This window comes from Hemicordylus capensis, chromosome 1, assembly GCF_027244095.1.
Source record: "Hemicordylus capensis ecotype Gifberg chromosome 1, rHemCap1.1.pri, whole genome shotgun sequence".
NCBI classification, from domain to species: Eukaryota; Metazoa; Chordata; class Lepidosauria; order Squamata; family Cordylidae; genus Hemicordylus; species Hemicordylus capensis.
The window spans coordinates 111,345,813-111,371,465 of record NC_069657.1 but is presented as its reverse complement, the minus strand read 5'-3'; the positions used below and the strand labels follow the sequence as shown (position 1 = coordinate 111,371,465).

The following is a 25,653-nucleotide window of genomic DNA, read 5'->3' as shown; positions in this document are numbered from 1 at the left end:
GCGCACACCTTAGAAGAAATATTGGTTCTGGTCCATGAGAGTTTATGATGTAATAAGTTTGTCTTTAAGGTGCCACAAGGCTCTTTGTTGTGTAAAAGTATGTTACTCTTAATTCTCAATTGAAAAAGACGGATTGTGTTTTCAACCAATTCCAGACCAACTATTTGATGCAAATCTTGTGGAATTAAGAATGAACAATATATAAAACTAGCTGGCCCTCCCTGGTTTTCCTTCATTCTCAGCCCTCTTCTCCCATCCAATGTTTTTTCCCTCTGGCCGGCCGTCTGGTCAGCTGCTTTTTCCGGCCACCTGCAGCTTTCTGCCCACCTCCGGCCACTGCCGCTTTCTCTCCTCCACCACCCCCAGCCACCCCTACCACTTTCGCTTTCTCCCCTCTGCCACTGCCGCTGCTTTCGCTTTCTCTCCCCGCCCGCCTGTTCACTGGCCTGTTCGTTGGCCTTATATTCCCCACCGCCGTCGCTTTCCTCTCTCCCTCCCCTCACTCGCGAACTCTCATAAGAGCTGCCACTCATGGGATTAGCGACGGGTATGTCTAAGAGAATTATATAGAGAGAGATAACTGCCTTTAAACATCTACCAATGTGAAAATAAAAAGCATCAGTGTGCTCCTATCTTTACGTTTTAAATACTGTGAATGACGACACAGAAAAATTAAATCAAAATCAAATACCTTGTAGACTGTAAAGGTTTATTTCTTGGTCTCTTGGAACACACTCTGACATATTCTTTCTTGTTTGTATTTTCTATGAACTTCACATATACACGTTTGTATTTTGATTTTGCATCCCCAAAGTACCCAAGATACTACAACAAGTAAAAAAACAAAGACAGAATATATACAGGTACTTGCATAAGATATTTGTTTTGTATAGTAGACTTTAGCTTGATATTTACAAAATAAAGAAAGAGAGAAGCTTATCACAGATAAATTAAAAGCAAATCAATGGGTAAAACATAAATCATGTATTAGTCACAATTTATGTCTAATAGTTCATCACTTTCTAAGCACACCTGCAGGCTTTTACATAATTAACCACATCCGTTTAAGCCAACAGGTTGGATCCTAACGAGTGTGAATAAAAGGAAGCTCATGCAAGTGAACTTCCCTGCAGCTTTTTGAGCACAGCAACCCCCTGCACACTCCACCCCCCAAAATCTGTTACTGAATCTGTGTGTGTGTGTGTGTGTGTATACACATACACACACACACTTTCTCATTTTCTAAATTGAGTGTGTGTGTACGTACACGGACTAGGGCCTACTCAGGAATGTGCAAAAATGAGGGTACTTTAATACTTTCTCATTTTCTAAATTGAGTGTGTGTGTGTGTGTGTGTGTGTGTACACACACACTCAATTTAGAAAATGAGAAAGTATTAATGTACCCTCATTTTTGCACATTCCTGAGTAGGCCCTAGTCCAGAGGTGTCAAAGTGCGGCCCTCTAGCTGTACTTGGCTTCTAACTTGCTAACTTGTTATCCCCTGCTAAATGGGCAAAGAGGCACCTTTTAACATGGTGATTCTCTTTATTTAGCAGGGGGAGAGTAACTTGGCCCTTTCCACCTCCAGCACAGTACCTCCAGTGACTGTTGCTGGTGTCTATCTTGTGTTTCTTTTTAGAATGTGAGCCCTTTGGGGACAGGGAGCCATCTTATCTATTATATTAATTCTCTTAGCCAGTGCGTGTCCTGAGGAATTTGGCAGCGGAACTCGCACAACACGTTGCGAGAGTTCCGGCGGGGGCGAGAGTTAAGGAGGAAGGGCAAAATGGCCAGAGGAGAGCCGCCTTGGCTCAGGCTGGCCGGCAGCTGCTGGGAGACAGAGGCGGTGGGACAGCCAGGCCAGGCCGTCCCCGGTAGACGCGGCAGCCCATCCTGGTGGGAGGCGGCTGAACCTGGCAGGAGACTGAGGCGGCGGTATGGCCTGGCCTGGCCGTCCCAGGAATAGACGCAGCGGCGGGCAGCAGCGGAGAGGTAACGGGCTGCGGGGCACAGCCCCAGCTCCCATCGGAGGCCAGGGTGGGAGGGAAACAGGTGGCTGAGAGGTGAAAAGTCCGAAAGCACGAATGGCGGCGGTGGGGCCTTTTTCGGGGGAGGGGGGCAAGAGAGAGTAGGGCAGGAGGAAGGGAACAGCAGGCACCCAAAGGGTGCACAGATGCTCTGTGCGGGTTGGCTAGTTTATTTATTATTTCTCTGTGTAAACCGCCCTGAGCCATTTTTGGAAGGGCGGTATAGAAATCAAATTAACAACAACAACAACATCCAGCATCCCTGGCTACTGTAACTGGGAATGATAGGAGTTGTAGGCCAACAGCTGGAGGGCCGCAGTTTGACACCCCTGCTCTAGTCCTTAAACACTTATACAGCAATAATAATAGGTGCCACAGGAATCTGCTGGTTTCAGAATCACACTTTGATCTTCTTTTTAAAAACCTATCCTGTACCACATATAACATACTTATATGATACAAGAGTAATATGGAATTTTTGTAACTTACACTGTTAGTAGCTGCAAATTCTCTCTGTCCTTCTCGCACTTCAGGAACAAACTTTTGCAACAAAGCTTTTTGAACTTTCCAAATGGCTGGAGGTTCCTTTCCCATTTCTAAAGCAGTCTGTGAGGACCAAAGTTATTAAAATGAAAAATACCATTTTCAGTTATCTTTTGCCTGTATCAAGCTGCATTAATTAGTTTCAACAAAACAAGTACCTCCATTAGGTTTTCATATACTTTAAATAATGTATCACTTCTATAACACTTTCCAATACACAATGTTACAGCTGTAACCTTCATTTATTTGTCATATATACGTCATACATGGAAATATCCAGGCGGTGTACAGTCATTTTTTTTAAAAAAAAAGCAGTTGAAATTACCATTAAAAATTCAACCAAATAAAAAATATTTAAAGTTGGCTCAAAGACAAGCAAGGATATGCCAACTCAGTCAGCACCCCATCCAGGGCACCACATTCCACCATCCTCTCAATGCTTTGGAATAAACACTGAACAGCTCTTAATTATTTGTCTATAACATATCTCCAATTTAATGCAAGAAATGTAAAAATACACTTTGAAAATCCTATAAAATATATTTCAAACACACCTCACTAATATATAAATGCTGAAGATTCAACTACAAGCAAAGGGGAGTAAATAGGTACCTGTCCCAGAGATAGTTTTAAATGAACAAGCTGATTTTGTAAAGCTTGTAACATGTTATTGGGTTAAAAAGGAAAAAAGATTGCAAGCATTAGAAATACATATTCCTATAAAATATACTAACAGCTCAAAAGATGTTTTGTATTGCCTGGCTCAAATCAGACACTAAGCCAAACACTGGCTTGTGCTAATTACATTTTAGAACCCAAGCCACAGTTTAGCTTTCAGATGTACAAGAGGTATACTTTAGAGCTGCATGCCTGCTTTTGTTTTTCATCCACTCAGCTTCAAAAATTCATATGTTCATGAGTTCACTTCCACTTCCAGATGTAGCAGCCTCTGAAAGGAGAGCAATTTACACTAACTACAATTTAGTATGATATCTGATCTTTGCAAATTTGTCAAGATCAGACATCATACTAAACCATGTCAGCAGTGGCTTGCAAAGCTACTTCAAACCACAGCTTCCAGTTCTTGTTTGCTGGCCAACTGCAAACTACCGTTTGTTAGTTCAGTCATCACACTGAACTATGGGCCAGTTCAGATGTCACATAGAACCACAGTGAAAGCCTGATTCTGTGTGATGTCCCCGAGCCTTGGGAGTGAATGCTCCCACCTCCTCCATCTGTGTGAACCTCCCAAGAGTTCTGCACCCTATTTCCACTAGGAAAAAACCAAGATTGGTAGTCCAAATCAACTGATCTTGGTTTAACTCTAACCAACTTGCTTGAAATGAACCTAGATATATAACCCAATTCACACCTTTGATTAGTGTTTTCTATTAGAATTATTTAAAACAAAACATATGAATTACCTTTAGTGAATCTATATCTTCGATCTTCACCACAAATTCATCACGTTCTCTGTACATGCCCTCACCTCCACTGTCCCCATTGTCATCTTCAATATATCCTTCTATTGCAGCAGCAGTTTGTGGTTTTGCTAACTGATCTGCAGCAACATTGTCATTTTCAGGTTGTGCTAAACAGATTTTCACCTGAGGATCTGCTACAGGAGTAGTAGTAGTAGTAGAAGATTCCTTCTTTGCAACAGTATCAGTGGTGGTATTAGAAACAGTCTTTTGCAATTCTAAAATAAAAACAAAAAGCAATCTTAACAATAAGAATTTCCATTTACTTTCATATTTAAAATATGCCTAGATAGTTTTAGTCTATGGTAAACCATTTGAAAATTGTTACTGCACAGAGTAAAATTTTGGTTCCATTGATGATATTAACATAACTCATTTGGTGGACAAACTCTAATTTGGTATGCACGACAGATTTACTTTTCACTAAAGGTTAGGGCTGAATGGGTGAAGCAGGGTAGAATGAAACTTGACAAGAACCGCCACTACTATGTCCAAGTATCTATGGATATCTATCAACCCAACTATTGATGGATTTGAAGATGGCACCTAGGAGTCTGAAAGGTTTCCATCAAACAGCAAAGAGAAGAAGCCAGAATGAGACTTCAGTAAAATTTCTTAGAAAACTGCTCTGGATGTTTCAAAGGAAATACACACACACACTTTTTAATATGCATGACCCCAGTGTTGGAGGCAAACTAAAGGACAACATTTCTCTTATTTTTCAGAGTTGAATTTGCCAGTTTTAATAAGAAATTGAGAGTTTAACTTAGCCATGCAACTAAACTGATCCATAAACACAGAATTCGTCTTTAAAATAATCCAAACATAATACCAGATAACATAAAAGCCCTTTGGAGAACCTTAAATGATATAAATTCAGAACATTTTCTACTTATTTTCTACAAAATAAAATGGTGGATGTCAGAGCACTCCCAATAATTTCAAGTTTGCTTCAAAAATACTTTTTCACCCCACTAGATCCTAGTGCCTGAGAAGTAGTGAGACACATCTCTTACAGCAAATGTTGTGAAAAACAAGAACCACATCTCTTTATAAAAAGTTAGTAAAACTAGAGTTAAAACATAACCTTTACCTGACTTTTTCTTTTTATCAGAAGTATGGTCCAAAGTTGATAACACAGAAGTGATGCTCTTTTGAAGATCCTGGTTACCCCCTACAGAATCTTCATCAGAAGAAAATGAAGGTAATGCTTCCACCTTTCTCATAGGTTCTTCATTACTCTTTTTATTTGAATTTTCAACACTGCCCTCAAGAGATGAAGGAGCTGCTGCCACCTGAGGTTTTGAAAGTGGATGCTGACAAGATGTTCTAATGACTGGGGTAACTGGTCTCCTCACACGATTAGGCACACGTACAGCAGGAGCTGAGAACTGTTGTTTGGGTCCACATTTCAGGAAATCTAAAAAAGATGCAATGAATCCTGTTCTGACTTCCGGTTGTTTTTCTTCCACTTCTTTGATTTTCTGCCTCATTTTTTCTTGATGTTGGTAAGTTTCATAGCAGCTTTCAGAAACAGGAGAAGAATGTGGCAAGCTGGCATCTGTTCCTCTTGAATTCTGACGTTTGCATTGTCCACTTCGCTTCAGTTGCTTCTGATTTGTGTCATCTTCATTGACATTTTTAATTTGATTTTGTTGTTTGTCCTTTTGTTTCTGAAGGTCCTCTTGTGATAAATCTAGTTTCTCTTCTTCAGTTTTGCTACCATTTTCATCTCCTGGTTGTTGCATAGATATTGGTTGTACTGGAACTTTAGTCTTGCTTCCTGCCAAAGTGGTGTCAGTATCCATGTTAAAGTCACTGCTTGATATAGCTCTCTCTTCATTTAGAGACCTACCACTTGAAACAAGTTCTGCATCTTTTACATTTACTGTACCATCCATATGCATTTCATTTCCCCCTTCAGATTCTTTACTGATACCAGACTGTTGTTTAACTAAGCTGGATACCTGTTCCTGCCTTTGCTCAAGCTCTGACGTGGCAACTCTTGTAGGAATGCTTTGATCAGGAGCTTCAATGTGTTGTTGGTCAAGGCTCATACTTTTTGGTTGCATTGCAGACACTGCTGTTAAGTTTAGGGTAACCTGGCCCCCATTTAAAGAAATATTATTCATGCTCAGTGGCTTTCCAACAACCGTTGGTGAGGAGCTGAAGCTAGGTGTCATATGTCTAACATCTATTGTTTGGAACTGAGACTTTGCATTGTCTCTGTTTTCAACTGACGGGATTTCTTCATTAGATGTTGATTTGGCAAATTCAGAGGGAGTTACACCACAAGCTGCAGCTGTTGCTGCCAAGATATCATCAACATTTGACAGTATATTCCTGTCATCACTGAGAAGCATAGATTCTGGAAAGCATACTGAACTAAGGGAAACAAACTGACTCTTAGATTCATGATTTGACTGCACAAAATTATCCTTTGATATCAAATGTGGTTGTAATGATTTTGAGGGTTCAGAGATGTCAATTTTCAGAACTTCAGAGTTTTGAGGATGAGGCTGCCGCTGGGAATGCCCTCCATTACTCTGAATCATGTGACCATCCACCTGAAGGAACTGATGAGTCACTTGCTGAGGGCTCTGAATTCGCTGCACTTGTGGGGATGCTTTTGTGTGCCCTAAACCCGAATGTAGTATTGATTGCTGAAGCATTTGTAAGTCACAGGCAGATTCTAAAAGTACCTGTGCACTAGTCAAGCACAGCTGATTACCATGCCTTATGGCCTGGGCTTGAAGTAGTTGTGGTGTACTAATGATCTGGCCCTGCTGCTCCGTACCTGCTTCATGTACCTTTTGCAGAAGAGAATGCTGCTGGTTTAGTTCTTTAGCATCCACATTTACTTGGTTTGCCTGCATTATGTTAGTTGCCTTTTTAATATCACGGCTTACTACATTAGTTATATGGCCAACTTGTTGGGTAAGCTGTGCCATGGAACTAACTATTCTTTCATCTTTTTTCGACCCCTGAAGGGTAAGTCCAATAACTTGATCTTCAAGACGAGAGTTACTCCTGATTACACTTTGAGAATAGCGATTATCTGCTTTGGAAACTTTGTAAGTTGTATCCTGAGCATCAACTTCACCATCAGTTAGTCTTTGAATGGAGGAATCAAGAGCTGCTTGTGGCTGCAATGCCTGTAAATCTTGCACTGAGAACTGATCATCTTGTTTCGATGTTTGATACAAGTTAGACTCAGTTTTCCTTTTAATGTAAGATTTTGTATCTGAGGAATTTCTGTTGTTCTGCAATGCTTGTGAATGCGCTGGCATTGCAAAGGGAGTTGACTGGACAACTGACAAAAACTTCTGAGACTGTGGAGAGGACGATTCTTGTGCCTGAGAATGCAGAGAAATATAGTTCTGAGGAGGACTAGAGGCCGACAAGTTCTGAACATGAGAGGAAGAAAATGGAAGAGATGGTGATGTTAAAGATTGCCCTGTAGTATATGTTTCTGAAGGACTAACAACTGACAAAACTTGTGATTGAGATGAATAGCTAGCCTGTGATTGGCTAACTGTTGACAAACCCTGAGAATGACTAGAAGAATAATTCTGAGATTGGCTATCTGAAGAGAGATCTCTTGTTTGCCCAGAGAAGTTTTCATTTGGAACTGAACTCAATACCGGTTGATCAGAAGAATAACTTAGTGTCTGGCTATCAGAAGTAATAGCTTGAGACTGCCCAGAAAAAGCAAGAGTTTTATACAATGAAGGTAGTTTCTCAACCTTGATGGCTGAGAATGCTTGTGCATGACTGACAGATGGCACATTCTGTGACTGTGTTGAAATATAATTTTGTGATTGGCTTACTGACAACAGACTTGGGAGTTGTGCTGTAGAATAGATTTGTGCTTGACCTGCTATTACAGAATTCTGGCTCTGTGCAGTTTTGGAATAGCTTTGTGTCTGCATAGTAGGGACTATGCTTTGAGGCTTAGGAGTCTTTGTTGACCTTGGTGGCTGCTTTGTAGAACAGTGTTTGGCCTTTGCAGTGGAAACAGATGGGAAACCAGGTGATGGAATCGCAGTTGAATACGACTGAGCAAGTTCCACTGAAACTTGAGAGGTCTTCGGCTGTGGTCCACCATTGTTCACTTGAGTAGTATCGCCAACTGGGCTACAAGATAGGGATGACGGCCGAGAGGTATCCTGGAAGTCAGTTCCACTTGCATTTGATAAATAGTTGTGTAAGGAATGCTGTGAACCAGTCAGTTGTGCCTGAACAGACTGTGTGCTTGAAGGCCGCTGATGGTGTTTAATAACACTACATTCTCGCTGCAATGCTCTTTCAATGGAGGAAGTGGAACCAGTAAACAGAGATGAACTATACACCTGTGGAGCCTGCTGAGCTCCTCCAAGTGACGAAGGCAACAAACTAAACTGTGGCTGCAAGAGATGGGGTGCAGACTCTTGAGCAGAGCGATACGTTGAAGACTGTGGTGGTATGCTGGTACTTAACACAGAACTGCCCAGGCGCTCAAATGTCAATGCAGTCGGAACTGTGCCTTGGGATGTCTTGATCTGCAGTAAAGGGTCATGAGCAGTAAGAAGCCCATTTGATGTTGCACTGAAAGTTGCATCTTGAAGTGTTAGAGAGGGAGTGGTTGCAAAGTTTCTACTGCTAAAAGCATTGGGATGCTGATAAGCTGAAGTTGGTGGAAAGGTTCCAGAGGCTGGCAAGGCTCCAGTAACAAAAAGCTCAGTTGAAGAATGCATACCTGTTTTAAAAGAAACAGAGAAAAAGGAGTATGACTTATTTACACAGGAAGAAGTCAGTCTGTTAAGTCTTGGATCTAATCTCAAAAATATTGGGCTGCATCTTTTGCAGCAATACTGGGACAGAAGAAGGCCTCTATCCTCAGAGAGTGGCAGGAGTTAGCCATGCTGAAGCTTTGCTCTGCTGCCCAGCACAAGCAGAGGGGGAAGAGAAAGATTTCTGCTCCATTCCCTTCCCTCCAACCCTCAGAGACCTATTCCTAAGAGCAAAAATGACATTTGGAAGAGGGGTGGAAAGCAAAGTCTGTTAAGTCTTGGACCTAATCTCAAAAATATTGGGCTGCATCTTTTGCAGCAATACTGGGACAGAAGAAGGCCTCTATCCTCAGAGAGTGGCAGGAGTTAGCCATGCTGAAGCTTTGCTCTGCTGCCCAGCACAGGCAGAGGGGGAAGAGAAAGATTTCTGCTCCATTCCCTTCCCTCCAACCCTCAGGGACCTATTCCTAAGAGCAAAAATGACATTTGGAAGAGGGGTGGAAAGCAAAAACCACACACTCTCCCTCAGCCCTTGTTGGGTTGCAGCACAAGGCTTCAACACAGTTAGACTCCTGCCGCTCTGGGAGGGCAGAGCCCTCCTTCAGTCCTCATAGTGCTCAAGGAAATTCAGGCCATTGGCCACTGAATTTGAAAATCAGACACATCCATTTTGATATTTTGCTATAAGAAAAGTCAATTGTGATATTATTGGCAGCAATTTTGGCATAACATTTTGCCACAAAAGTATTCTATAAAGGCCATGTTATAACACATGCATATATAATTACATGAAAACAATGAGACTTTCATGCAAATTATCTAAGACAACAAAAAGCTCTAGATGGTTAAGCAGCACTCTGTTCCATTCCAAACAACTTCATTAAAATGAAAGCAAGGGGACAGATGGTTGGAGTCAGGGGAAAAGGTGAAGGGAAAGAGGGGTGTTAGTGGGCTCCAGCCCAGGGCTAAGACTATCAAGGAACATGAGGAACATCTGGTTTCAAGCAGACAAATGCATTGAACTGCTGCTGATCATCACAGGACAGGCCAAGAGCACTTCATGGCTCCTGCTGTTACTACAGGATTCTCCTTCCTGTGGGCTAGCAAAAAATTCCCTGCAAGCCAGATTTGGCCCTCCAGACTTATGTTGTGCAGGCCTGTGCTACAGTAACATGTCTTCAATTTGGCCAGTGGTATATCCCCAATGAACTCTTGTCTAGTTTTCAGACTTCTATGTACTGACACAATTAGTTTAGATAACACTAGGTGTATGTTCTATGTATTGTATGCTTGAGTTTCTGATAGGGATGTACAAATTGATTTGGGTACAAATCGATTTGTATACAAATCTAGTTGATTCAGATGATTTGGAGACAGAACAAATCACCCCTGTGGTCCATTGGCTAAATTCGGGTGCAAATCAAATCGCACCTGATTCCATTTGAATCAATTTAAGATTTGGATCCCTCCGATTCCCAGATTTCATTTTTTTTAAAGCTAATCTCTAGCTCTTGTAGAAGCAGAGCTATGGAGCAAAATGTTTGGTCACTATTTTTCAAGAGTTTGGATTCTTTGGTGTATAATAACTTTTTTCTCAATGAATCCCGAGGATTCATTACACACCTTCATTTCTTCTATTCATTTTGATTGTTTTTGGACAGTGCCAACTGTCAACTGCCATGTGCCAACTACACCCCCCTCCCACCTGCAAGGCAGTGAGGTACTACTCAGTTTATATTCTAGGAATTTTTTCAAGTTTTTAGGCTCTTTGGTGTCTAATAACCTTTCCTCATAATGAATCCCTATGACGATTCATTACACACCAAAAAGTCTAAACACCTCAAAAAAATCCTAAAATATAAACTGAGTACCCAGTGGCTTATGGTTGGGACATGGGATGCCACTAACTCCCCACCCCCACCTGCAAAGCAGTAGGGTCAAAATGGTGTGTAATGAAAACACCAAAGAATCTAACACACTTCAAAAATTACTAAAAAATAAATTGAGTACCCCAGTGTGTGTGTGTGTGTGTGTGTGTGTGTGTGTGTGTGTGTGTATACAGATGACACATGGCAGTTGACACTGTCCAATGACAGTCAAAATGAACAGAAGAAATGAAGGTGTATAATGAATCTTCATAGGGATTCATTATGAGGAAAGGTTATAATACCTACGACACCAAAGAATAATCTAAACACTTCAATATTCCTAAAAAATAAAATGATTACCCCACTGCCGTGTGTGTGTGTTGGAGTTGGCACATGACAGTTGGCACTGTCCAATGACAGTCAAAATGAACAGAAACAAATGAAGGTGTGCAAAGAATCCTCATAAGGATTCATTATGAGGATGCTGGACTAGATGGGCCTTGGGCCTGATCCAGCAGGGCTGTTCTTATGTGGAAAAGTTATTATACACCAAAGAATCCAAACACTTGAAAAATAATGACTGCACATTTTGCTCCATAACTCCACTTCTAAAAGGGCTAGAGCTTAGCTTTAAAAAAAAAGAAAAAAGCTGGGGATCCATGTTAGGGTTAGGCTAGGGTGACTTCGAACCCCCAATATTTCCTATGGCAGAAATATACAAAATCAGTAAAATCTTTTTTTTTAAATCATTTAAAATCAACCAAGTGCCCCACTACATTGAACTTTGGGTGGTAGCTGGCACTCATGGGGACCTACCCACCACCCAAATTTGGTGCCCCTAGGACCTTGTTAAGTGGTCCAAACTGATCTGAATCCAAATTGAATAAAATCAAATACAAATCAAATCTGGGGTGATGTGGGGGTGGAAATTTGGACACAAAACAAATCAGGGGTGATTTGATTTGGGCACAAATAGAATTTAAAAAGTTATTTGTGCAGATCCCTAGTTTCTGATGTACTTCTAGGTATGGTGCAATTTCCTTAGTAAAACTTGCTTAAGATAGCAACCTGGGGTTCCCCTCCCCCAGTAAAATGATTACTTCTAGAGTAACTGCAAATGCTTGTTCCTTGCTACAAATGTGTTATGATGCAAAGCTAACTAATTGGAGGGAAAACCTGAAGTAAATAAGCCTTTAAGTTAGCAAACTACTGACTGCATGCTAGATTTTCACAAAACATGGCTACAAGTAAGAGTTCTGGTAATGGATACAATCTGATGCAGCTTCAACGCTGAGGATCTCTGACTGAAAATTGACATAAAACCAGCCCTGGGAGCCATCATTTTAGGTTGATCCAAGGCTAATTTGGTGACAGATATTCAGTTACCAATCTGGTCTTACAACAACATTATACCAGTTATGCAAGACAATATGTTAAGTGTTTTAAGTTGCTTAGGAAACAATATTTGAAGTAGCTTGAAACAGCAGTTTATTACCACTGCAATGCTAAATTGAAGCGATTCTCAAAATATGTTTAACAAAAGGCACAAAAAAATTACATCAAAAAAATTACATCAAGAAATGTACAATATGGATGTGCATGAATGTTTTAGCAGGGCGGAGAGCAGTACCTTTAAGCATAAGTAAAGCAGGTCCTTACCTGCTCCTCAGCTCCTTTTCCAGGCACTGCGCCACTCAGAAGTCCATGTGTGGCAGCAGGGCTTCACCCAGCAGCCTGCGCACATCGGCAGGACACACACGGTCACCACACATGAAAGGCCACCATGTGTCGTCAGCATGGTGTCACTGACACACAAATGGCTACCACACATGTGCAGTGGTTATGTGCATCCTGCTGCCATGTGCAGGCTTCTGGGTGAAGCCCCGTGGCTGTGCACAGACTTCTGAGTGGCGCTGTGCCTCAGAAGTGGTGGAAAAGTGGTGGGGTGGCAGAGGAGAAGGTAAGGACCTGCTTTACTCATGCTTAAAAGGTGCCACTCCCCACTCCACTGAAACAATTTGGTGAGCCAGGCCAAATCAATTCGTGCACATCTCTAACAATTAAATGTGCAACTTATTATATTATGAAACTTTTCTTTAATATTTTTTACAGAGAAGTAAATGCCATGAATACCAAAGCTTTAAGAAGAGTTACCTGGCTGCCACGTTGGAGCCCTGAACTGTGGTAACAGAGTAGTTCCTGAAGAAACTGCCTGAGCATTGCGGGAATCTATTGCAGTAAGAAAATTCATAACTGATGTTTCTTTAGTGTTGCTACTGCCACTGTGCATAGTGTTATCAAAAATTCCAGAAAGACCTACATGAACAAGGGGAGAAACATATTACATATATTTGTGGTCTCAGGTAGTACATAATAGAGACCACCACCATAATAGAGAATATTATAAAAGTTTAACTATACATTCAACAACAGGCTCAGCCACGGCCCTAGCTTTCTGTTCTTGGGCATATTTCTCTCAGCCTAATGAACCATACAGGTTTGTTGTAAAGAATTATTGGAAATAAAAGAGAAAAGAATCTACTGAGCTGTTGGGATACTGAGAGATGGGGGTATTATCTAATTAAACTTTCCATTGATATTAACACTGGTACCAATATCAGTTTCACAATATATCTATCCTCAAATTTTAGTTCCAATTTTTTAGACTGAACTTTTGGCTGGTCTTCAAATGATGCTACAGGACTGTTCATACTTGTTCACAGGCATATGTATGTAATAAGATTCCAACTGTACAAGAATAATGGGTAAATTATCCAAGGTTGAATCCTTGAAAATAGCTGTATATTTGGCCCACTTTTTTTTTTTTTTAAGTTCATACTCAAAGTAACAGAAATTTTATATTTAATGCTCCAGGGGTGATTCACAAGGGTTAATTCAGGGGTAACACACAAGAATAGCGAAGCAACAACTTTTAACAAACCTGTAGTGCTAGTACTTTTTATTTGAAGAACTATATACAGTGGTCCCTCGACTTACGAACTACTCGACATAAGTATTTTTTGAGTTACAAACGGCAGTTTTAGATCTGGTTTTAGATGCGGTTTTTTCGACTTACAAATTTTTAGATGGGGTTTCCTCGACTTACGAATTTTACATGCGGTTTCCTTGACTTGCCTGCCTGTTTACTGCCTGTTTATTCTTGAAAAGAAATGTTCCTGTGCAGTTTGCAAGCCTTACTGGGGGTCTGGGTCTTTTTTCTAGGCTCTGGAACGCATTAATCCGTTCCCAATGCATTCCTATGGGAAACCGCTTTTCGACTTACGAACTTTTCGACTTACAAATGTGCATTCGGAACGGATTAATTTCGTAAGTAGAGGGAACACTGTACAAGGCACTACTTAGATCAAGTGCAAATGACAGTATATAAACCCCTCAAGAATTCCCTAGCAATTTTTTTCTATCCTTCCTGAGGTTCCAATATATGCATAACTGACTTGGTACACAGTTGAAAAAATTAAACCTCGAGTTTCATTGAATACTATTACCAGTAGGGTGTGGTGTGGTAGCATATGCAGGAAGCTGATGAGAAGCTGTGTATGTTTGTCTGTGAAGAAGATCGGTTTCTGATGGATGTCCTCCATAGCTTAAGCTGAAAAAAAGGAAATTAAGACTGGTAAAACAGTCGGGGGGGGGGGATGTAGAGAACTCTGACAGAAAACAAAAGAGAAAAAGAAGGTCAGAAAATGTATGAAGTTAGGAGCTGAACAGTATCTGATCTGCAATACAGCCAAATATTGTAACGTAAGATTGGTTTTGTATGAATTAACTGGTCAAGCAGGATGCTTCAGTTTACAAAACAAAGCAGCCTTTGAAAATTAACACAACAAAAACCAAGATTTGTTTCCTCCTCTCTCTTTTTTTTTTAAAGACTAGTCATACAAGTTTGGCAACAATTTACTACTCTGGTCTAGAGCCTTCACTGAACCATTCATGAACCTTTATTCTAGTTTTTAATTTTGTGTCTCGATATAGTTAAACACAAATTAAAAATTTACAATGTATTTTGAATCAACTACATATACAGTAGGTTATATAAAACTGATGTTAAAATGTTGTTCTTCATGGATTTCTGGCCTCTCACAATAGAAAAGAAAATTCTGAGTAGAGAGTGTGCATGTTCAGGTAGCTCCCAGCTCCCTGCTATTTCTTAGCAACCACAAATACTTGAAGACAGCCCAAAACAGGTGTTTTACCCCTAATGGGATTTTTTTGCCATTATATACCCTTCTCCTGAAAACAGGCTAACAATATAAGTCAGCATGGTGCAGTGGTTAAAGTGCTGAAATATGACTAGGAAGACTGGAGTTCAAATCCTCATTCAGCAATGAAACTCACTGATTGATTCTGGGCCAATCACTTATCTCTTAGCCTAACCTACCACACAGGGTTGTTGTGAGGTTAAACATTAACCTCATAAACCACTCTGAGCTCCTTGGAGGAAGATAAGTAAAAAATAAAGTCAGTAAGTTTATTAGTCAACAGACCCTCACCAAAAAGAAAAATGAACAATCGCAACAGCAGCACAAAAACTCTCAACATAAAACCAAGAGTATTATCACATATTTACAGCACCTCATATGATCCAGAATAGCCCACACTCCATGGTCCCAGAACAGACAACAATTTGCTTCCTAGTGCTTATGGCATGTGACAGAAGTTTGTCCACAGCTAGGATAACAATTGGGATTTTATCTAGCAAAAGGTATTTAACATAAAATTGGATGGATAGGTCTACCTGGTGGTACAGTCAATATGGGAGTAATCAGTTGCTGGTGGGCTCCAATATAGCAGTTGCAGAACATGAGAACATGTTCCACAGACTTCATTTCCTGACCACTGCAAGGGCAAACTCTCAATGGCAGGCCAGGGGAACTCCAGCATGCCTTCCCTGCAATGCTTGTGAGGGAAAGATATTAAGTTGCTCAGGGGAAAGCACTTCGATATTTGATTACATGGAGATTACTTAGATAAGCAGCTGGCTAACAGGAATTTTCATATGCAATGCCTAAACAACACAGAGAGCAGGATGAATAAGCATAAGCAGAAAAATGCTAGATACCAAGCTAGATATTGTACTTTTGACAAAGATACTGAGTTTATGACACTGGTCTGTACTCTTCACCTAGAAATCGTGAGCACCAATTGCATCCCACTGACCCCCTTAGAACTGTCCATTACACCACTGATCATGAGGTGCCGATGTCATGAATGTGCTCAAATAATAGATCAACTGGCTGGAACCTACCCTGCTATCTAAAGACCTTGAAAAAGCTGTGTGAATTATTGTCTCTTTATTATATAAAGTCATTTATCTCATATTGTGAGTAATCACAAGTGAATACATCTCTACTAAAAATGCCGATTGGACTATCTGAACTTTTAAACAACTGTTAATCATTCTACTACCTGATGCAATGTTTCAGAGAAAACTCAGTATTCCGCCCCGCCCCCGCCCACTTCCTTCAGGTATAATAACTAATATGAGAACATTAGCAGAATCTCTGATATTAGTTGAAGTGCCAAACATAATACATTATCAAAGCAACACATACTTTATAACTGTTTCAAGGAAAGTTTACACTATCAGGACAAAAACTGTAGGTAATTGAGTTGGTCTATTCGAAAAAATCCAAAAGCCAAAGTAGGGCAATACCTTCAATTAGGATCATTAAGTGGTAAGCCAATAAGTGGAGGACCAGATTTTGAATTTTCTAGAACCGTTCTTCAGGCTAGAAAGTAAGCAAACCAAAGATGGCAGATGGGGCAGGGCAGAGAAGAGACAAGATTGGAAATGATGGGGAAGCCCCAAGTTTGAAGTTTGTAACAGGTTTTATGGACACTTAATTTGGTTCTGCTAAGCGAAGGTTCTTAGAATTATTTTCAAATTATGAAAAACTCAAGAGCTTGCCTATCACTTTTTGATATTTTAGTTGCTCCTAATAATGTATTATCCTACATTGGATTTTTAAAATCATTAATATAGCAGACAACATGTGTTGTCTCTCTTAGAACTGTATTGTACTGCAATGAATAAACAGGTTGCTCACCTGTAATCAATGATCTGGTAGTGCTCTGTTGCAGTCATAAGAATGGGTTCTGTGCCTGTGTGGGACCATCTGGGTAGAATTGACTAGCTCCTTGAAGTGCTAAGCTCCACCCCCTGCACGTGGTGCATTTCCTCAGTTTGGGTGAGCTAGCATTTTCTCCTCGCTTCCTGCAGGACCGACACTGGAATCCAAACCTCGTAAGGCAGTAGGTTACATTTCCACAAGGTAAGTAGTGTCTTTTTTTAAACTCTACAAACATACATGTTGACACTTCACATGCTGCTGCAGAGCTGGGGCAGGGGGTGTATTATTACTGCAATGGATCACTACCAGATCATTAGTTACAGGTGAGCAACCTGTTTCTCTGGATCGTGATCTGTTGCAGCCATAAGAATGGTGACTAACAAGCTGTCAGTCTGGAGGTGGACATAGTATGCTAAGGTAAGACCCTTTTCAGCAGAACCCTCCTGAAGTTCGCCTGAGCTGCAGAGCGAAAGCCAAGGTATAATGCTTATTATTTATTTAACATATTTTTATACTGCCCAAAACTTACGTCTCCGGGTGGTTTAAAACAAAGTAAAAACACAAAAAGTAAAACATTAGTTAAAACAAAAACCAAAAAGTTTAAAAACATTACAATATAAAAAATTTAAAATAATATTTTAAAACAGCATTAAAACAATATTTAATTAAAAACTTAGGTGAACAGATGTGTCTTTAAAGGCTTTTTAAAAGCAGTAAGAGATGGGGAGGCTCTTATTTCAGTAGGGAGCACATTCCAAAGCCTCGGGGCAGCAGCGGAGAAGGCCAGTCCCCAAGTAGCCACCAGACGAGCCAGTGGCAACTGCAGACGGACTGATCTCAATGGGCAGTGGGGTTCATGACGAAGAAGACGTTCACTTAAATACCCAGAGCCCAAGCAGTTAGGGCTTTATAGGTTATTACCAATACCTTATATTTTGCCTGGAAACATACTGGCAGCCAGTGTAACTCCTTCAATACAGAAGTAATATGGTCTCTCTGAGATGACCCAGAGACCAACCTGGCTGCCACACTCTGGACCAACTGTAGTTTCCAGACTAAATACAAGGGCAGCCCCACATAGAGCTCATTGCAGTAATCCAGCCTAGAGGTTACCAGCATATCGACCACCATTTTGAGGCCGTTCATCACAAGAAACTGATGCAGCTGGCGTATCAGCCATCACTGATAAAAGGAACTTCTGGCCACTATCTCAACCTGGGACAACAGGGAGAGACTTGGATCCAGAAGCACCCCTAGACTGCGTACCTGTTCCTTCCGGGGAAGTGTGACCCCACCCAGAACAGGCAGATCAAAACAGTCTCTCAAGTTTCGACCCCACACAGTGAGTACCTCTGTCTTATCTGGATTCAGTCTCAGTTTGTTATCCCTCATCCAGTCCATCACCGAATCCAGGCAGGCATTTAGGGAGGTTATGCCCTCTCCTGATGATGCTGACATGGAGAAATGGATTTGGGTGTCATCAGCAGACTGATTGCATTCTGCACCAAATCTCCTGATGACCTCTCCCAGAGGTTTCATGTAGATGTTAAACAACATTGGAGACAATACGGAGCCCTGAGGCACACCATACAAAAATTCAGATTTTGAAGAACGGTCTCCAAGGGACACCATCTGGAACCTACCCGAAAGGTATGAGCGTAACCACTGCAAAGCAGTGCCTCCCACTCCCAACCCCCTCAGACGCTCCAGAAGGATACTATGGTCGCTAGTATCGAAAGCCACCGACAGGTCCAAAAGGACCAACAGAGTCACACTCCCTCTGTCAATTCCCAATTGGAAATCATCTATCAGGCCGACCAAGACAGTCTCCACCCCACAGCCCTCCCGAAAGCCAGTCTGATTATCTGGATCAAGATAATCAGTTTCCTCCAAGACTGTCTGGAGCTGGGAAGCCATCATCTCCTCAATTAACTTGCCCAGCCATGGAAGGTTGAAGACAGGCCTGTAGTTGCTCAATTCTGAGGGATCCAAGGTAGGCTTCTTCAGAAGTGGTCTAATAATTGCCTCCTTAAGACAAGAAGGCATCCTGCCTTCCCTCAGAGAAGCATTTATAATTTCTACCAGGCCCTCTACAACCAACCCCCTGGCAGATAGTATAAGCCATGTCGGGCAAGGGTCAAGAGAACAGGTGGTAGGCTGCACTGTTCCAATCAGCTTGTCTACATCCTCAAGAGTCACAGACTGGAACTGATCCAACCTAATCACACAAGAGTTGTTGCTGGACACCTCCACATCAGACACTGAAGTAATTGTGGAAATTGAATCTAAGTCAGCCCGAATGAGAAAGATTTTTTTCATGAAGAAGTCATTAAACATGCCGAAGTGGGTAATAGATGGTTCCAGATTCTGATTCAAGGGAGGAGGGGCACCTACTAGCCCTCTCACAACCCTGAACAACTCTGCCAGACATGAACTTGCGGATGCAATACAGGCAGAAAAGAATCACTTCTTTGCCGCACATATTGCCTGAGCATAGGTCTTTAAATGTGCTCTATGTTGCAATCTGTCTGATTCGAGCTCAGTCTTCCTCCAGTTGCACTCCAGTTGCCTACCTCACCACTTCAGCCCCTGAAGTTCTTCCGTATACCAAGGGGCCAGTTTTGAAGCGGGTCGGAGAGGACGCTTAGGAGCAATCATGTCTACTGCCCCGGTGAGTTTGCTTTTCCAATTCTCCACCAGGGCATCAACAGTATCACTGGTAGAGCCAACACTAAATCCCTCCAAGGCTTCTTGAAATCCTATTGGATCCACTAACCTTCTTGGGTGAACCATCCTAATAGGTCCCTCGCCCCTGCAAAGTGGGAAGTGATTGTGAGTCCAACCTTAACCAGATGGTGGTCCATCCATGACAATGGGGAAATCACAGGATTCCCCACACACGGAACACCACCCTGATCAGAGTAAAAGACCATCAAGTGTGTGTGACCAGCAACATGCATTGGTCCCGAGACCACTTGGGATAGGCCCATAGTTGTCATGGACACTATGAACTCCTGAGCTACCCCAGACAAATTGGTCCCAAAGTGGACATTGAAGTGCCCCAGGATTCCAACACCAAGCCTGTCAGCTCAGTTAGGGACTCCATTGAGCAGCGTGGACAAAGTTAGGGACTTTGTCAAGCATGTCATAATGCTTGACAAAAGGTATGCTCAGAGGACCAGGTAGTTGCAGTGCAGATGTTCCTGAGACTGATTCCTGCCATGTGGGCGGCAGAGGTAGCATAAGCCCTAGTAGAGTGGGCCCGTATAGTCTTAGGAGGGTCCACTTTTTGGTGCCAAAAAAAAGCCCGCCCCCCCCCCCAATCAACTCCACAATCCAGTGCGAGAGTCTGTCTTGATATCTGACAACCATTTATGTTACCCTTGTAACTCACAAAAAGTCATTTTATCTTTCTATAGGGCTTGGTCAGTTCCAAGTAGAAGAGGAGAGCACGTTTCACATCCAGGGAATGCAGTGAGCGCTCGAGAGGCATTGTGGGATTCCGGAAGAAAGTTAGGTAGGACTAAGTCTCTATTAATGTGGAAGTTGGTGACCATCTTTGGCCTTAATCCAGGGCCCATGCAAAGCACCACTTTGTCCTTACGGAATTTTGCATAGGGGACATCTATACATAGTGCACTGTGCTCAGTGACACGGTGAGCCGACTAACGAAAAGGCCGTCTTGAAAGTCACCAATTTTGAAGGTGCCATAACCATGGGCTCAAAAGGGGGCTCTGTCAGGGCTGAAAGGACGAGGGATAGGCTCCATTGATCAGTGGGCCGCCAGACAGGTGGGTAAAGTTTGTTTAACCTTTTAATGAATCACTTTGAGTCCGAATGAGAGAAGACAGTTTTCCCATCCCATCTGGGATGGCAAGCAGAGATAGTGACCAGGTGAACTTGGATGGAGACATTGGTCAGGTTACTGTGCTTCAGAGATGTGAGATAGAGCAAGACTTCTCAGGAATTAGCAGCACTAGGCAGGAAACTGTGTTCCTGAACATAAAGTCTGAACAGCCTCCACTTGCTATTGTAGTTTACAAGAGTACATTTCTTTTGGTCATTAAGGAAGATGTCAGTCAAGAGCTTATCCTTCACGCAGTCAAGTTCAGAGTTTTTAGGTTGGGATGGCATAGCCTTCTGCTTTCTTGTAGAAGATCCTCGTGTTAGGGCAGACGCCTGAGGTGATCCTTTGACAGTTTGAGTGCCTGCTGAAATCATGGCTGCTGGGGCCACCATGGTACAATCAAGATGCAGTCTGCAGACTCCTGAAGGATATTCGCTAGTTCCCTGTTTCGCAGAGGATAGAGTGGAAAATGTATAGAAACCATCTACCCCAGTTGAACTGGAAAGAATCCCCTCTGAAGCTGTGGCCAATGCCTGCCCTCGAGCAGAACTGGGAGTACTTCCTGTTCATGGGCATAGCAAACAGGCTGATTTCTGGTATACCCCAGGCACAGAATGATGGATGGAGGTACTGGAGATTGACTTCCCATTCGTGTTGTTGCAGATAAAGTGAGGACCTGCTGAGGTGGTCTGCCAGGGTGTTCCTACTCTTTTGATGTGAATCGCAACCAGGCCTATCTGCCATGGAATAACCCAGTTCCAAATTTGCAGTCTGAGCATGGGAAGGGAGTGGGAGACCGTCCCTTCTTGACGGTTTAAGTAGGTGATCGCCGTAGTATTGTCTAGGCTGACTTTGACATGCTTGCCTGTCGGGGATGGCTGAAAAGATTTGAGGGCCTGAAACACCTCCAGGAGCTCCAAGAAACTGATGTGCATCTGGCGTTGGCTGGGAAACCACAGGCCTTGAGCTCAAAGATCCTTGCAATGGGCTTCCCAGCCATGCAGAAGGTTGGACAGCAGATTGGTCCATTTTGTCCACCACTGTAGGGACACCAGGATCGGTGACGGAATTGATTGACAAATGGCTCAGGGCGGTTTACACAGACGAATAATAAATAAATAGATAAGATGGATCTCTGTCCCCAAAGGGCTCACAATCTAAAAAGAAACATAAGACAGACACCAGCAACAGTCACTGGAGAATTGTTAGTAGCATCTGCTCATTGTCCACATTCAGATGAAAAACTGAGAGAAACCAAAGTTGGAGACATCGGAGACGTAGTTTGGCGAAGTGCACAGTGGCACGATACCATGAGTCCTAGTAGTTTTTGTACTTTGTGGGCTTTTTGTCTGGGCCATGAATGAAACCACCAGTGCCTCGACATGGAGCAAGAAATGCACATTGCAACTGTGCATCGAGGACCGCTCCTATGTAGTCCATGCGATTGGCTGGCTCTAGTTGGGACTTCGACCAGTTGACCTGAATGCCCAGATCCTTGAGTAAACTCAGGACTGTTGAGAACTACAAAGCTAACTCGGTTCTTTGCCTTCCTGTCAAGAGCCAGTCATCCAGTAATAGAAAAATGGTCATGCCTTGCGCCTGAAGCTGAGCCACTACAATGGCCATCCACTTTGTAAATACACAGGGCGCAGTTGCCAGTCCAAAACAGCAGAACATTGCACTGGTAGACGCAATAACGCACCGTAAACCGCAGGTATTGTCTGTGGTTGGGTTGGATCCTGATGTGGAAGTACACATCCCAGCGATCCAATGTCATGAACCATTCCTCCCCATGGAGAAAAGGATGCTCTGCAACATCACCATGTGAAGTTTGCACACATCCACATGACGGTTCAGCCACCGCAGATCTATGATTGGTCTGAGGCCCTCGTCTCACTTGGGGACCTGGAAGAAATGGAAGTAAAGCCCCCGCAACAGATCTGTCCATCGAACAGATGATATCGCCCCCTTGTCCAAGAGAGTCTGAACTTCCTCCATCAGTAATGGGGATGCAGATATGTACTTGATCCCACTGAATCCCAGTAGGGTCTCGAACTCTATGGCATAGCCCACCTGGACTATGTGAAGGTCCCAGTGGTCTGATGTTATGTTGCACCATGCAAAGGCGTGACTTGCCAGCCTGATTTTGGAGGTGGCTAAGATGGTATTTTGGAGAAAGGTCGATGGCAGAGACTCTTGAGGTGAGGTTTATAGGAATACTGCTATCAGCCATATCGGCAGTATTTAGGTGTGAATGATTGGATAGGTGCCGAAAATGTTTTTGCTGTTGACTTTTAATGGATTCCATCATGGCATCTGTTGTCTTACAGAAAAGACCCTTCCCATCGAAGGGTAAATTTTCTACTCTGTCCCTCATGTCGGGTTGCAGCACAGTAGAGAGTAGTCAGGCATACTGCCTCAGAGCAATAGCACCAGCTAGGGTTCAAGACTCTGTCTCTGCCAGTTTTTGGCACTGGCCAACTGTTGACGAATGAGGAGTGTCACTTTGGTATGGATGTCATTAAACTTTGCCAAGTATTCCTCTGGCGAAAGGTCAGCTTGTTCTCAGAAGAGATCATCCCAGAGGGAATGCGTATATTTGGCAAAGCAGGCTGTATAATTAGTGATTTTTACTGCCAGACATGATGTGGAATTAAATAAATTTTTCATGCTAAGACATCCAACTTGCATCCCTCTTTGTCTGGGTTGGACGACTCTTTTGTGGTCGAGATCGAGGCATCTCCACGGTCTGCGTGGAAGTGCAAGACAGCAAGATAAGAAGCTTCAGTCTTGTGTCTAAAATTGGAAGGGTAACCTGCATTGATATCTAAGTCAGAACCGGAGCTGGCATCGGCAACACGGTAACTTGAGTCGACGCTGAAACCAACAGTGTGATCGGGGCAGGCAGCTCTGGAGGATGAGTAACTTGAGTGGCCACAGGGACCATCGACATTGATGTTGAGCTTTCCAGAGTTTGTAGTCCTGGTAGTCTGAGGGAAGTTCCGGGGAATGCAGGTATGCTGCATCTCCGCCTGCCCCCCTCACAAAATAAGCCTTGCGTGGTTACATATTCTCTGGCTGCCCTCCAGACATGTGGGCTTGCAGGTTGCGGTGTCAAAAGTCGGCTCGCTGTAGGATGGAAAGGCTGAAAAGCTGATGAAATCGAAGCACCTGGAGTCTTTGGCATCAACAAAGCTCCGTCTTCAGCATCAAGGCTGTGGTTCAAAAACCCATAGAAGGTGGCGCTCAAAAGTGTGCTTTCACTAGAGTCAAACAAGTTCAACTATTGCTGGGCATCACCTGGTCCCAAATTGGCTTCCATGTCATCGTCCTGGACATTAAAGGAAACCGGTGAAGGACGAGAAGCTTGTGGAGTCAGGTGAGCTGCTGGAAAAGGTGACTGCTTCGGCATCATGGCCAGTGAAACGGAATGCTCTCAAGTAGACGATGTCATAGCCAAAACCACTCTCAATGTCAAAGCAATTATAGAAGCTTGGTGTCAATCCGTGGGGGATAGACGATCCAGGATCACGACATCAGGGGTCGGACAAGACCGAGGCACTGTGTGTGCTGACTGGTTCGCCAGAGTAGCAGCATGGATCATAGCCTTGGTGGCAGTCTTTGAACTCTTCTCCTGATGCTTCTTGTGCGGCGGCGCCCCTTCAGCATCCGAGACTCGATGCTGGGGACTTATGATTCTTCCAATGGGAAGACTCTGAAGGCAGCTTTGGTGCTTAAATGTGCCGGTAGGTGCTGCCGCGGAAGTCCAGGTCGAGGATTCAGACTGCGTGGTGGCAGTCCCCAACACCAGCTTCAGTACCATGCTCAACATGGACTTCGACACTGTACCCAATGTCAAGGGCACAGGAGCGTCGCCTGAAGATTTAGGCACTGGGGTGCCAGGGCTGAGTGCATCATCATGAAGAGCCGGCCCTCAGCCATAGTGCTCTATTTGTTCTCATTTGGTGAGAGAAAGTTAAACAAATTGTACAGGTGGAAGTGTTGTGTTCCCAAGCAAAGTAAACACAAATCATGATCTTCTGCTGATGGGAGTTTAGTGTTGCAGTGAACACAGCATTTAAAGGCCTTTTTCTCATCCATAATTGGATTGGGGAATAAAGGATTTTAAAATACTCAAGCGTTTGTTTAAGTCAGAGTCCAGTCCAAAGTTGTAATCGAATAAAGCTTCATTTCATCAAAGTTAAGAGATGTAGATTAAAAATTGCCTGGTCCAGTCTGAAGTTGTTACACTTTACTTTTTTCCTAACAGAAAACTGATCGAGTCTGAGGAGCTCACTTTCAGAGGTGCCGGCACAATGGCATTCAGAAAGGTACTGAGAATAAAATGCTAGCCCACCCAAACTGAGGAAACGCACCACGGGCAAGGGTGAGCTAGTCACTAAGCGCTTTGAGGAGCTAGTCAATTCTGCCCTAAAAGTCCCGCGCAGGTGCAGAACCCATTCTTATGGCTGCAACGGATCATGATCCAGATCCACTGGATTCCTTGCACTATCAAATCAGTGTACACATGGAGCACCTATATGCAAAAACAAAAAACAAAACCCTTCCCCACATCAAAAGAGTGGACAACTTCCATGTATTCAACAATGAATGAGGTGGCCTATGTGCATAGGAACACCCCCCTCCCCCAAGACACTCATATGAAGTTTTGAGGTAAAACTTGTATTTAGTCATATTATTTGTCCAAAAAAGAAAAAGTATGTGTCACATTTCTGCAATATATTCCTATTTCAGCAACCCATATGTATATCTTCATTCTCTCTGGCCTCCACTAACTCAGAAGGTTTAATCTGTTCATTTTTTTTTAAATTTATGAAGTACACGACTACATTTTTATACAGTATATGCATTTTCCTGAACTAACAAATCTGAATCTGGCACACCCCTAAAAGAAATCTACATTGTCATGCTAGTAATCTACTGGATGTAGCATAAAGGACTAAAGAAATATAAGTTATTTATCCGATAAAAGAACTGCTCAGTTTGAACAACACTGGGCC

General features: G+C 42.7%; 1 protein-coding gene across 3 annotated transcripts in view; it reads right to left on the bottom strand.

Annotated features, from left to right (window-relative positions):
* The window catches only part of QSER1 (glutamine and serine rich 1), a 63,439-nt gene that overhangs the window by 20,237 nt on the left and 17,549 nt on the right, over positions 1 to 25,653 (bottom strand). For all 3 annotated transcript variants that reach the window (XM_053278882.1, XM_053278880.1, XM_053278889.1), the window contains exons 2-7: positions 14,200 to 14,303; positions 12,848 to 13,009; positions 5,147 to 8,791; positions 3,997 to 4,271; positions 2,519 to 2,635; positions 692 to 825 (exon numbers count right to left, since the gene is read on the bottom strand). In XM_053278882.1, the coding sequence (XP_053134857.1) occupies positions 692 to 825; positions 2,519 to 2,635; positions 3,997 to 4,271; positions 5,147 to 8,791; positions 12,848 to 13,009; positions 14,200 to 14,303 (4,437 nt within the window). The remainder of the gene's footprint in view (positions 1 to 691; positions 826 to 2,518; positions 2,636 to 3,996; positions 4,272 to 5,146; positions 8,792 to 12,847; positions 13,010 to 14,199; positions 14,304 to 25,653) is intronic.